Source organism: Haliaeetus albicilla, chromosome 8 (genome assembly GCF_947461875.1).
Source record: "Haliaeetus albicilla chromosome 8, bHalAlb1.1, whole genome shotgun sequence".
NCBI classification, from domain to species: Eukaryota; Metazoa; Chordata; class Aves; order Accipitriformes; family Accipitridae; genus Haliaeetus; species Haliaeetus albicilla.
The window spans coordinates 1,091,077-1,104,419 of NC_091490.1; the positions used below are offsets into that span (position 1 = coordinate 1,091,077).

The 13,343-nt window shown below is 44.5% G+C and overlaps 1 protein-coding gene across 2 annotated transcripts in view; it reads left to right on the plus strand.

Annotated features, from left to right (window-relative positions):
- NEGR1 (neuronal growth regulator 1) overlaps nucleotides 1–13,343 on the plus strand; it is a 295,675-nt gene that overhangs the window by 203,936 nt on the left and 78,396 nt on the right. For both annotated transcript variants that reach the window (XM_069788395.1, XM_069788396.1), the window contains exon 4: nucleotides 54–185. In XM_069788395.1, the coding sequence (XP_069644496.1) occupies nucleotides 54–185 (132 nt within the window). The remainder of the gene's footprint in view (nucleotides 1–53; nucleotides 186–13,343) is intronic.

Genomic DNA, 13,343 nt, shown 5'->3' on the forward strand with positions numbered 1-13,343 from the left:
GGTGTTTTGTGCTCAGCTTCCAGTGACTTCTTTCTCTGATTATTTCATTTCAGCAAAACCCTTTGAGAGCGGACAGTACCTGGACATCTACGGAATTACAAGAGACCAGGCTGGGGAATATGAATGCAGTGCAGAAAACGATGTCTCAGTCCCAGACGTGAAAAAAGTAAAAGTCACAGTAAACTGTAAGTCATGTTGTTTTTTAATCACTAAATCCAATGGAGAAGAGGGATGCGGCTGAGAAGAGAAGTCTAATGCACTGAACTGCTGCTTGTGGTGAAATTGTAGTGTGTTTGGGTATTGCATGACAGTATCAAAATGACCTGTGTTATTTGATGTACGAGTTAGTCTCACCAAAGGAAGGTAAAATGAGATTAAGGTTCAAATCCTCCTTTTGTCTGTCAGGACAGCAGTGCTGGCATGCTGTCACAAGCTTTGTAGCAGGTGCTCTCGCTGGGCTGTGGTGTTGAGACTCAGGTTTTGGAGTCATTTTCTGAGTAATTACCTGAGTAACTTCTAAGGACTGCTGTGGTTGTGGGACAGAAGCGTTTCTGATTTAATTTGTTATGGCTGTGCAATAACATAAGGAGATGAGAAATTGTTTTTAAGTTATTTGGGAGATTAAATGGCAATTGATCTCTGTGGCAATTTGAGGTGGTCCCAGGAGAGGCAACAAATAGTTTCATGCAGTTGCCCAAGTGTGAAGGCAAGATGGACTTTGCGGCTGCCCAGTTCTGCTGTAGTGATCCCGGGTGGAACTGCCAAGGTAGCCTGTTACTGTCCCTGCAGCCCACCAGGTCTGACCTTCTGGGATCCTCACATTGAGGAGGTGTTTCTGACTTGGAACTGAATTTGGTTTAGCACTTGGTATGATGTAAAACATTCAGAACAGTGTTCTTTCTCCCGCCAACCTTTTTTAAAAAAAAACAAACAAACAAAAAAATGGGAATAACTACTCTGATTCATTTTAACTATGAATTTAAGTGCAATTACCCAGCTTGTAATTTGTAACTGTTCCTGGTTTGAAAATTGCTGTGGTATCTGTATTGGCCACAATTTTTTGAGATCTCAGCTTTGTGTCTCCCTCCACAGATGTTGTCTCTGTTGATATGCTGTAGGTAGCAAAGCCCCTTGTCCCCTGGTCGCTGCAGAGCCGGACGCGGCAGGCGGGGAGGTGGGTTGCTGATGGGGCTACCTGTGCTACCGGGGCATTTATGGGACGTTCCCACATTCAAAATAACCAGAGTCGCCACATTTACATGGCACCAGGGTACTTGCGGTTTGTGCTGTCCTGGGACGTGGTGGGTCAATGCGCTAACGTTTACAGAATAGCTGGATCATATGCTGGGTCTCGCAGGCAGTTTTCTGTATTGCTTGGTCACACAGGCTGTTGGCTCTGACTGCAGGTCCTGAGGCTTCTGCAATGAGGCTCTGGTATAATGTGCTGTGGCCATCAGTCCCTGCTTTACAAGTCACAAGGACAGACTTCAACTGCAGAGCAGCTCGAGGAGGCTCGTGCAGAGCGCATCACTGTTCTTGCTCCTTTTTTGCCCTCAATTGACATGTTTCCCCCTACAGCAGCTTTGCTGAATTTCTGAAAGCAGGCAGTGCTCTAAAAATTATAGACTCTGTAGGAGGAAAAAACACAGTGGATGGTGTCTTAAGGAACAAACATCCTGGCTTGTATCAGAAATAGTGTGGCCAGCGGGACTAGGGCAGGGATCGTCCCCCTCTACGCAGCACTGGTGAGGTTGCACCTCGAGTACTGTGTTCAGTTTTGGGCCCCTCACTGCAAGAAAGACATGGAGGTGCTGGAGCGTGTCCAGAGAAGGACAACGAAGTGGGTAATGGGAGAAATAGTGTGTCTGTGTCGAGGGATGTGCAGGCTCAGAGGGTCACACTCCTGTTTGGTGTGGACTGCAAGCAAGGGGTGCTCAGGTTTGACTGCAGCATGCAGTGTAAGGGTACTTCTATCTGCAGTAAGAAACATGTTACAGCCTGCTAAAGCAACCAACAAGCTTGGTAAATACTTGAATAAAGTGTCCAAGCTGATCTTTGTCCCGATTTGGGGACAGCTAAGCTGGATGTGTCCTTGGCCATAGCGTTATGCCACGTTCAGGCAAACTTTGAAGTCTGCACTGGGGACAAGCAGAGTGTTTCTTTTTTTGTTTGTTTCTTATAACTAAAGAAGAAAATGGAGGGGACAAAAATAAAATTGAAGCAGTGTAAAACTAGGATCTCGCTGCAGCATGAAACAGTTTGTATATGTGAATGATTTGTTGTAGTCAGCTAATTGCTAATACACTTCTGTTTGGATTTGTATGTTGTCCCCTAGCCAGTTAAGCGAAATGCAAAAGTGCTCTGAACATCTGCTCGCTGCTGCTGATGCTCATCTGTTCTGACCAGGCAGAAAAATGGCTTGTTGTGTTCGGGAGAGGGTCCTGCCGGAGCTGGGTGATGCTGGGAGAGCTCGCCCTGCTGCCGTCGGCCCCGCAGCGTTGGCAGCGGCTGGGACGTGCCGCGGTGGCCGGCGCTGCTGGGGTGGGTGAGCTTTGCTTCCCAGCGCTTTGGTGCGGGCAGCCCCTTTCAAAAAGGGACGTCGTGCGCGTGATCACACCGGCAGAACGATGCCTGTTTGCTCTCTGTTGACCTGCCCCGACAGGCCAGCTTTCCATCAGTAAAAGCCAAGTATTGCATTTAGGAGAGCTGTGGTTTGTCTGCTGGTCACTCTTTACAAGAAATTGTTATCAAATTTATTTTCAAGTTTAAATCTGGGAAGATCTTAATGAAAGAAATAGAAAAGAGAGGAAGCCTTCAGGTTATTTTATTACCCTGGGTCAGGCAGTTTCCTTTGTCAGGTGTTCTTCAGTCCCATTTCTTAAGATGTCTGTTCATTTGTCTAACAAAGAACAATGCTTTCTCCCTCCACCACCCCCCAAAACAAATCCCATTCCTTTATTTTCTGTGGTTTTGCAAACTTACTTAATTCTCCTGCTGACGCCCTGTTGCGTGGGCTCAGCACCAGCTCCGCAGCCTCTGCTGCTCCTCACCACCCTGGTGTTACTCCGTGATTGTACTTCTGGCGCAGGGATGTTGTGCCCATCTGCCAGGTACTTCCACCACGTCTTTAATTGCACTTACTCATGACTCGTTCCTCGGTGAGCGTCACCGAAGCCGTGACCAACACACCAAACTCGCCTCCTTTAGTCTTACGGGGATCCTGTAACTTCACAAAACGTCTATCGCCTTTCCCACCTGTAGTGCTTACGATAGAAAATACTCTTGGAAGTAATGTGTGTGGCTTGTGCTGCAAGTCCTGCTTTTGCACCCTTATGATCTGATCGGTTGTGGATGGCCGTGTGCTGCAGAAGCATCACTTCATCTCGGGGTCCGAGCAGTCCCTGTTTCATCTCTGTCCCTCCACCACGTCTCATACATACGGTGACGTCTTGACACACACTCTCCAGCACACAGAATGATGATGGTACTGCACTACATTTGCATGAATATGATCGCTTAACTGCTGCTTCTGACAATTTTTAATACTGTTTCACTGTTATTAAAAGGAACGTTCTTTAGTGCAGACCTGATAACTGTAGAATAAATCAAGGTTTTATTGTGCCCAGTTAATAGAATGTATCAATGAGCCCTGAGCGGTTACGGTGGATATAAGCATAATTTTGAATATGGATATTCATCGCATATAGCGGTTGTTCAGTCATCCAAGCATGTACAAGAAAATTACCAGGTCTAAATTACTTTCTGAATTTCAAGTTTCTTGGCTGGGCAACTTCCAACCATACATAAACAACCAGCTTGCGCTCTGCCTTACAGCACATATATTATAACTCTAATGACTTTACAGGGGTTTTTTTCTTTATACTGCTTCATATTGCATAATTTACATTTTCTACTTTAATTTATGTCTGTCCCCCATAATTTCCCTTTCAAAAGTGGTGGCCTGAGAATCCATGGTGCATTTGTCTGCCTGAATTCTGAGAGAGGAAGGCGGGGGGTGAGAAAAAAAGAAATTGGAGCTGCCGGTTTATGAAGAAGGAATACTATACCAAATTGAGTTAAAATAGATAAGATATAATCCAATTTCATTTCACAAGTAAATCTTATTAGCATTTTCCATTACATTTTTATAAAGCAAATACTGATTTATAGATGATAATATTGAACCCTACTTTGAAGGAACCAGTGTCTGGATTAGCAAGACTTTAATATGTCATCTGAAAGCTGGTCTGAAACTATCCATGTGGTGCTATAGCTTTCCTGACTCTCTTCTGGTTTATTAGTGCCATACTTAAAAAATACTAAAGGCAGCTGCTAAACGCAAGATTCTCTAGAAGTGTTGAGGCTGTGCTAAGATGATGCAGAATGGGATGTGTGCATCATGGAACTGGTGTTTATTTTAATTGATGTAAAATTGTCAGCTACCTAAATAAGTAGCAAATGTGGACTTTCAAAGTGGAGCTGTATTGCAGTATTCCTTTCTTCAGACAACGTACACTAAAGGTCTGGTCTTCTGTAACAGTATTTTGAACAGCTCTGTTGAAGCTGGATCTTGCGGACTTTACTGAATTAAGATCCGGTGCCTTTGGAGAGGAAAAAAGCCATTCAGTTGAAATTAAAAGACAATAATTTAATTTCAGCCTTTATGAACCCCATCATGCTGCAAATTGAAGGCCAGACTCACCGGTGCTTACCAGGGAGGTGAAAATTAGAGTTCCTGTGCCGAGGAAGCCCAGCTGGCACCAGGAAGGGCTGGTGTGGTGCGGTCCTGTCGGGTCTGTCGGTTTGGCTGTCTTGGGGCCTTCCTGGCAGCGCAGGAGGGAGGACAGGTCTTAATTTCTGAGCCAGGACTCCCAAGTAGTTTTTCTGGCACAAGTTGCTTCGAAGGAAATGATGCCTAGTGCAGCCTGGGCTCAACCTCCGGCAGGTCTCCTGCCTCCGACGTGCTGCAGGCTGCAGAAGAGAAAGCTAGTCTGCCAAATCTTGTAGACAGTAAATACAAACAATATAAAGATAACTCAAAATTTTCTAGGTACTGAGCCATGTCTGCTTGCAACAGCATTTCTTTGTACAGACATTTTTTGTTGGATCTTGAAAATACTGAAAGAGGAAAATGGAAGTGAATAGACTAGATGATAACCTGTAAAAACTGTATTAACCTTGTAAGTTGTGCTCCTGAATCGGTGTTGCCAATAGATGTTCGCCCAGTCCCTCCGTAAGGCATCTCTGGTGATGGCAGCTCCATGGGCAACATGCTCTAATCTACTTAATCACAGTCCTTAACTGAACATTTGTCACAGTGTCTAATGTGATCCTTCCTTGCAGAATTACAACCCCATTCCTCACCTGTCCCTGAGGAAAGGAGAACAGATCAGTCTCGCCTTTCGATCTCGTTGGAGACAGTGGACTTGTGCTCCCCATGTTTACCTCCTGATGTTCACCAGCCCTGATTCAGATCATCTTTTTTCTTGGGTCACGTTTGCTAAGGCATTGACTAAATGTTTCTTTTCTGTAGATCAGTTGGTGCTAGGGACGGGCCTTCTCAAATCAGCTCTTTCAGACTTGAGGTAGCGTGCCCGGTGAGGCGTTGGATTGCCGAGGAGGTGGAAGGATTATTTCTGATGGCTGTTCCTGTACCTGGCTGGGGCACTTGCCCTCCCTGGGGGAGCAGGACACTTCAGCGGGGTTTTGCCCCCGGCAGCCCCGGTCGCTCTGCAGAACGGCTGTCGTACCCCCTCCCGCTGTTCATCCAGCTGATGAATCCCAAGTGGTGAACTCGTTCCTCTGCGGTTTCCTCCAGTTTTCAGGCCACATCAGTTGATCAGGGTTGTTTTCAGGGTTCTCGTCTCTGATAATGGCATCAATGACACCCACCACCAGCAGCAGGCCCAGGACTGGTGTCCAGCTGAGCAGACCCACGAGCAGAGCCTCCCGGACAGCACGCACTGGTGTCGAACGGAGCTTTTAGCCAAGCCCGGCTCCCTTGTGCGTGGGAGATGTGGTCAAGCTGTGGCATCCACTGCCATTCCCTGCAGGAACCCATGACCTGAAACAATCTATTCTTAACAAACCTGTGGGCGATTGCTCGTTGTCTTATCTTCCAGGTGCTTTCACATCTTTGATTGCTTGAACAGCATTTATAGGGGGATTGGGGGTAAATGGGCTGGCTTGTAATTCCCTGTTGGCTCCTGTTGCTCCCTCCTTTTCTGAAAAAGGTCCATGGAGGCTGTGTTAGGTACTTGCCCCCCACTTCAGAAGTAACACTGTAGCTCTGCATTTGCTTAAACCAGCCCTTGAATATACTTTTGAAGTTCAGTAGGCCAGCTGGTTTTGTATCAGTTTGGTTTCTTCAGTTACTTGCTGCATTATTCTTTCCTTAACCTGAAATATAAAACAATTGTGGCCGTTGAACTGGTAAAATTCTGTGTTTGGAACTATTCTGCCTCCCTTGCCCTTTCCTTTTTGTGCACGTGTTTCACGTTCTTCAGTGAATCATCTAAGTTTTGTTTTGGGGTTGGGTTTTTTCCTCCTTTCGCCAAGTTTTCCCCTGCCCTGGAGCCCCGGGCTGTGCGCTCAGAGCAGGCGCTGCATCACCCGGGGTGCGGTGGTCCCGCTTGGGTCCAGAGCGGAGGGACCCTGGGCTGCTGCCCACCCTGCCAGGCTCTGGCGTCCGAATTCTGCCGCTGGTTTTCAGCCAGAGCAGTGTCAGTCCCGTGGGATTGGGTTTTCAGGGAGCAGCGAGCCGGTCACGAAAGGTGTCTGCTGTGCAGACCTCGTGCCCCCTTCCTGCTGTGATGGCTTGATAAGATATTTTATGCTGTGGGGGTTTTTTATAGAAGGAACGTGTGAGTTTCTTGTATGAATTTTAAGTAATGTGTTTGTTTTTTGCTTGGACAGGTTAGGGTTTTTGCAGAACAGCTTATCTCATTAGCATTTCTTAGAAGTCTGCCTTACTGTTGCTATGGTGCTTTGCATAATATTATGCATAATACTCTGATTTTACTTTGAAATCAGACATACTGTACAAGCCACTCTAACCTAATTATATCTGTAACCTTAAACCTATTGGGGAAAAAACATTATAGGACTTCAGTGTTTGTTGGGGCTCCTAATACCTGGACACGTTGCTGTGACTTCATTTTCCCAGAAAGTGTCTTGCTGTAAACAGTTGCTGACCTATGAAAAACATTTCCTTGGCAAGGTTGTTTATTTTGGATTCAACAAAGAAAATTCCTCTCAATCAAGGTGATTGTGTTACTAAATTAAAAAGAAAAGCCCAAATATTTTCCAAAGATCTCTGTCCTCTGCTTTGGTACCAAGTATGAAATTATTCAGAGCAATTTGTAGTTTTAATTTCCACTTTCTTCTAATATAAGAGAGGGGAGGAGGGGGACTTCTGTGTAAGCATAAACAAATAACTCCGATTCTTTCAGTTTTTAATAGCTACAGATGTGCAGCTTCATATTTATATCTCTGACTAAATTTAGGATCTGGGGGTTATGGTCAGCATTGGCTTTAGGAGACGAGGAGTCATTTTGTTGGAGAAACCAGTGAATCTACATAAATGTATTTTGATCCATAAGTGCAACTTCTTTTTTTTTTTCTTAAAACAGCATGGACAATGTATTGAATAGTTGTATGCATTTGTGTCAGTCTTTGGTTTTGCAATATTGTTTGTTTGTTGGCCAGCCTGAGAAGGAACATCCTTCCTGTCTGTTGTACCAGAAGTTTACAATCGCGACTGCAGTCAGGGGTGCTGCATCTCGCAGCCTTAGAGGACCTGAAACTTCATCACAAATGTTTACTGTTGGTGAGGTCACTTCCATCCAATTACAGAGTTCTTTCTTTTAAACCAGCTAAAACCAGTTCTCTGAAAGAACAAAACTGTGGAGAAGTTACTGCTTTTCTTTACGGTGTCATTTATATCAAGTAAATTCGGTCGTGTCAACTCTTCAAACAGAATTGCACCCACATGAGATGAAGTCATATGTTCATATTTGACCGTGGAACAGAAAGACCTTATCTTGGTGTTGCAGTGGTTGATATTATCCATCTGGCTGAAATTCACACATTTAAAACTGCATCATGTAGGTCAGTCTCTCTTTAATCACGAAGTATTTCCTGATATTGTAACGACAGAGAGCAATTTGCAGGTACTGAGCAGCCACAGTTCCCACCGACCGTTTCAAGAGGCGTACGGAGCCTTGGAAGATTGAACTTTGCAATACCCTTCTGAAGTATCAAAATTACACTCCGAAAAGCTAAAAGCACTCTGGAGTGCGGTTTCGCTGGCTTCTGTGAAACATGTTTTCCCAAATTCTCAGGTTACCATTCAAAAATGGGGTTTTGGCTTCGGAGTCACGCTGGGGACTCCTGGAAATCTGACTACTGGTTCATATTTGATTCTGTTAATGGATCAGTGGGGCTTATTGCAGTGTGAGCTTTCCAGAACGTGACTCTGTTCTGTTCAAGCCTTCTTGGTCTTGGACATGTGGGTGAGTGTAATGCTGGTGCACATCACGGACTTGCGTGGTGGGTCAGAGTCTGCAAGCGTAAGAGATGACCCTGGCCAGGCGTAAGCTGTGTCCAAAGCATGACTTCAGGCTGCCCCCTTTTCCACAAATTTTCTGGTTTCTTTGGGAAGAAGCCTGCAAGGATTGGTCCCCTTTTGTTTTGCCCTACCTGGGGGATGGGTGGTGTCCTCCCTTCACTTTTTTCATGAGAAAACTGTTGCAAAAGTTAGAGTTGTGCTAACATTTTGAATGGTGAGAATAGTGCTGCTCCGTGCTGTGCTGCTGGGGGACCATAGACTGACTTCTCGGAGGACGTGTTGGCAGTCGGCAACCCAGGCAGGTCAGGAGTGACGTGGGTCTGGAGGTTCGTGTATTAGTCCATCAGGACCATCTCTTGACTTGTTTTAACAATAATGGGAAAATATTACCTAATTCTAAAAATTGGATTCTCTGTGCTGTACGGATGTTCTAGTTCAGTAGTTCTAACTTGTACATCTGAGCTACTATTTCAATTAAAAAGATGTAGGAAGGCCTTCAGAGGAACAAGGGAGAGGAGGTTTTTCCTGCAGCACATAATGCACAGCTGAGAGCAAGGAAATAACAGTGTAATTAGTTTCTATATCAGTGGGTCAAATACATGAGAATACAAAGCCACCTGCTCTAGCTGAAGGAGATTAGGTGCTAGCACAGCTGAGATGAAAACTTCACTCATGGTTTAAGTCAGTAACAGCAGTGCTTGTCTTTGGGTCCAGCCATCCAGATGAGGAGCTGCTAGCAAAATACTTCAGGTGAAACTAGTGCAACTAAGAACAGGGATTTTTGTGTAAGGTAAAGATCTTTGAAGAATTTTCTGCTATCCTGTAAAATGGAGCTTTTGATCATGCACAATGTAATCAGAGTTGGGGTTTTCTTACTTTGGGGGTTTTTTGTTATTTTTGGTCAACATTAGGACTAAATTCTTATTTACTTAATTTGCAAGCTATTCTCATCACCAAGATCACTTGTATGAGTTACGTGATGTCCTGTCTCACAGTAACACTTCATGAAAAATGAGTTACACCAATTCAGTAAAAACTGGTCATATATTTAAAACCACCTCATTTGGTGGGGTGGGAAAGCATGTAGTTGATTTGAAGAAAATATCTTTCCCCTCACTGGTAGGGAAGGAAGCCTCTTATGAAAGTAATGTTTGCCATTTTATGTCCTTCAGGTATTTTTATTAATATTTCAGAATTCAGATTAAAACAATATAGTTCAAGTTTCTGACTCAAGTGCAATTTGGCTCCTAAATTAACATTGATTTCTTTCTGCGGTGTAATAGTTTACTATTAGGTTCTGCAAACCGCTGCACAGTTACTGCACATTTCTGAAAAATGTTGCTCATATTGAAGCGTGACAAAATTGATTATAATGTTCCTTCATGTAGATGGCATTCTGCTGCCACAGCACATAATCAAGGGCTTCGGCAACATGAAATGAGGTCTTGTATTTGAAGAAGTTGGAGTATTAGTACTCAAGATATCCCTCCAACAGATAAGGAGTACATTTGTCATCATCTTAAAATCTCTGCTTAACTCTGCCAAGTTATTTTTTTTCTTTTTTGGGGGGGGGGGGGTGGTATTTAGGGGGGAGCAGGCAGCTGCACCCTGTGTTTGCCAGTGGTGTGATGCAGATGTGTAAGGACAGCAGCCTGTCGAGTGGGCTGCCTCTTCTCTCCATAAAGATCTGGGGTTGACCAGCGGCATGTGAGGCTGCAGCACAAGGATGTAACTTGGCCTTGGAAGAGGAGATGATGCTCCAGCATAACACCAACATTGCTGCTGCAATGGCCCAGCTTTTGGCTGCGAAGGCAAATTAAGAGTTTAAGACACCAAAAAACACCTCACTGTGGGAGGAGTGTGTTCAACACCAATCCGTGAACCACATTGAGGAGTTAGAGAGCTATTAAAGCATGTGCAAACAAATCCTTTTTCAAGCACTGTTTTCTGGGGAAGCAGCATGTCTGACCTAGCTATTAAAAGATTTTTTCTATTATTCAAATCTGGATTTTATTGTTTCAGAAGCCTATGGGTGCTGATTATTTGTAATTTCTGCAGTGGTTAATTCTGAGGACTGTCATGATTACCCATTTGAAAGTAATCTCTGTTCCTTGTCCCCAGGAAAACAAGTCCTTGAAATAAAAATAACTGTACTAATTTGCACATATTTATACTCTGCCAGTAGTTACAGGTCCACATATTGTATAATTACGGTATACCAGTAAATGCCGTTCATTATGTTTATGCATCTCTGGGAGACTGTGCTGTAACAAATAATAAAGCATCCGTGACACGCTCTCCTAATACCAGTGAAAAATATTATCAACAATATGTTGTTGATGGTTGTTGTGAAGGCACAATGTAAAGGCTTCAGGCTGTTGTTGGTGAAAGTGCGGGGACCAGCTCATGAATTAGTGGGCAAAAAAATTTAATTAAGGTTGGGTTGGGTTTTTTTATAGCTTTGGTGTACTTTTCCACTTGTGCTGTCATTTTGAAGTCAAAATAAGGTTACAGTAGGATTCTGGACATCTCTGTGCGTTCACCTCTGAAGCTGCCCTTCTTGCAGGAATCTCTCCTGGCACCAGCAGGAGCAGAACGTGCTCCTCTCGCAGGGCTGCCTTCCAGGGCGCAGTCCTGGCTCCCTGCCGGTCGCTCTTCCGAGGTGCTAGAATTCCACATCTGCAGGTGGGGTGTTAACCCCCTCAAACCCGATGGGATGGAAGGCGAGGAAGTGTTTGTGGCGGCTGAGGAAAAGCACTCCGGGGGAGGCAGTCCTGCCTGGGGTGAAGGCTTTCTCCCAGCTCTGAACTGCTGCTAGCTCTTCAGCCTCCAGGTGATCCCACTTTAAATACCAGCTAAAATACTGTTCAGGAAAATTGAAGTCTTAATAGAAGATGACTCATCTCTAAAGAGCTTATGCGTTTCAAGAAGCAATTTGAAGTATACAGCAGGCTGTGTTAGACTCCAAACTAGAGCCAAAATTAATGGAGAGCTCTTCAGCTTCCAGGAGCGTTCACTTGCCCAGATTGCTCTTCAGCAAAAACAATTACTTAAAATATTTCTCGTAATAGTCAACATGTTGTAAAGCAATATTTCTCCTAGTAATTGTAGTATTCCTTGTTGCTGTTGGTCTATGTCTTAGTCTTCCCTGTCCCTTACGAGCGCAGTGCCTTCGAGGTGATAGTCTACAGGGGTTTTGAGCACAGCTGGGGACGTCAGCCAGGGCCATGAGAAGACAAGTCTGAACAGCGTGTCAGGCTTGCAAAATTCTCAGTCCCCTGATTCTTTTTTTATTATTATTTTTTCCAGCAGCAGTCATTGCTGCTTTGGAATGGCTCTGCAGAAGAAATCTGTTTAGCATCACTTGTGAGTGTATGGGTACGGCCGTGATGCCGTGCAGCGACGGTCCCCGTTGGCTACTACCCTGACTACACTTGGCATTTCAACAAGACATCCAGTCCCTGATAAGACTGTAATGATATTGTTACAACTTGTTTGTCCCCTGGTGAGATTGCTAAATTAGGTTTTAATAACTTCTGCAGTTTGGCTGGTATTAGCAAGTGTGTGGTGTAGGCACTAGATCTGAGCTAGGGGAGCTTTGAGAAGTAATATTTCTGCTTTTATAGTTTAAAACAAAGCAGCGCTGTTGACACAAAAGAAAGGAAAAATTGCCAACATCATTCTTCAGGCACTATAATTTATAAAGCTGGTTCTCTTCCTATTTTCTGCCTCTTCTCAAATCAAAACAAACTGTTTTGAGGCTGATGTGACCTTTCTTGGACCTGGGAGTTGTAGAGCAAACACAAGCTCTTGTGGCGAAAGCTCTGACACCTCGCAGGCACGGCTGCACTCAGTGCTGCTTCCTGACGGCAAGTAACATTACGGACCATATTGTTTGAGTTGCTTTGATACCTGTTGCACGCTGTGCACAAAGATCGCAATAGTCATTTCTAGACTGAAAGAACTCAGTTCGAGCATCCAGAAAAATTCACTTCAAAATGCCCTGTCTCCAGTGTATTTTGAACAAAACTCTGTTTAGTATCAAATGTCTCAATTCAGGTGCTCGCTGCTTCTGCACCTGGTATTACTGATGGTTAAAGAGAATCTCAAGAGATAGAGCAAATCAGGAATTACCTTTCAATGTGGCAAATAAACATTTAAGTGGGGAAACCCCAGTATTGCAGACTTCTCGTGTAAAGTCAGGTCTGCATCCAAGTGCTGATTTGTGATCTATTGTCTCTTCTTGAAAAATATGTGACATTCTTTGGAAATGAGTAGTTGTAACAAGAATATTGAACGATTGTCAGGGACAAATTGTGAAGCCTGGGATGTTTCTGGTGTTTGTAAATGGCTCTCATTTTTTGGCTTTGGTCTTCCTCAGCACAGCATCATGTGTGCTTTGCTTTAAGCAATGATCTCAGAATAAAAGGTGACACCCGTTGTACCCAGCTCATTGGCTTTTATCTGTTGAAATACCATAAAGCTGAGGAGGAGGAAATTACTTTATGTGGACAATCTTATAAATAAATACAGACTGGGGGGGGCGGGAGGGGGGGAGACACCTGAGATGCATTTGCTTCAATATAATACCTCCTTTACCACAGCCAGCTAGTTTTCTTGTGCCACAAGTACGCAGACCGCAGGTGTTCAGTGAAGAGCCCAGGGCACGGCAGAGCCGCTGGCTGCGTTACCCGAGATGCTCGCAGAAGCCTGCGCCGTGCGTGGCCGTGTGGCGGCGGTGGTGGTTTTGCACGCGTGTTTTGAGTGTGCTGCA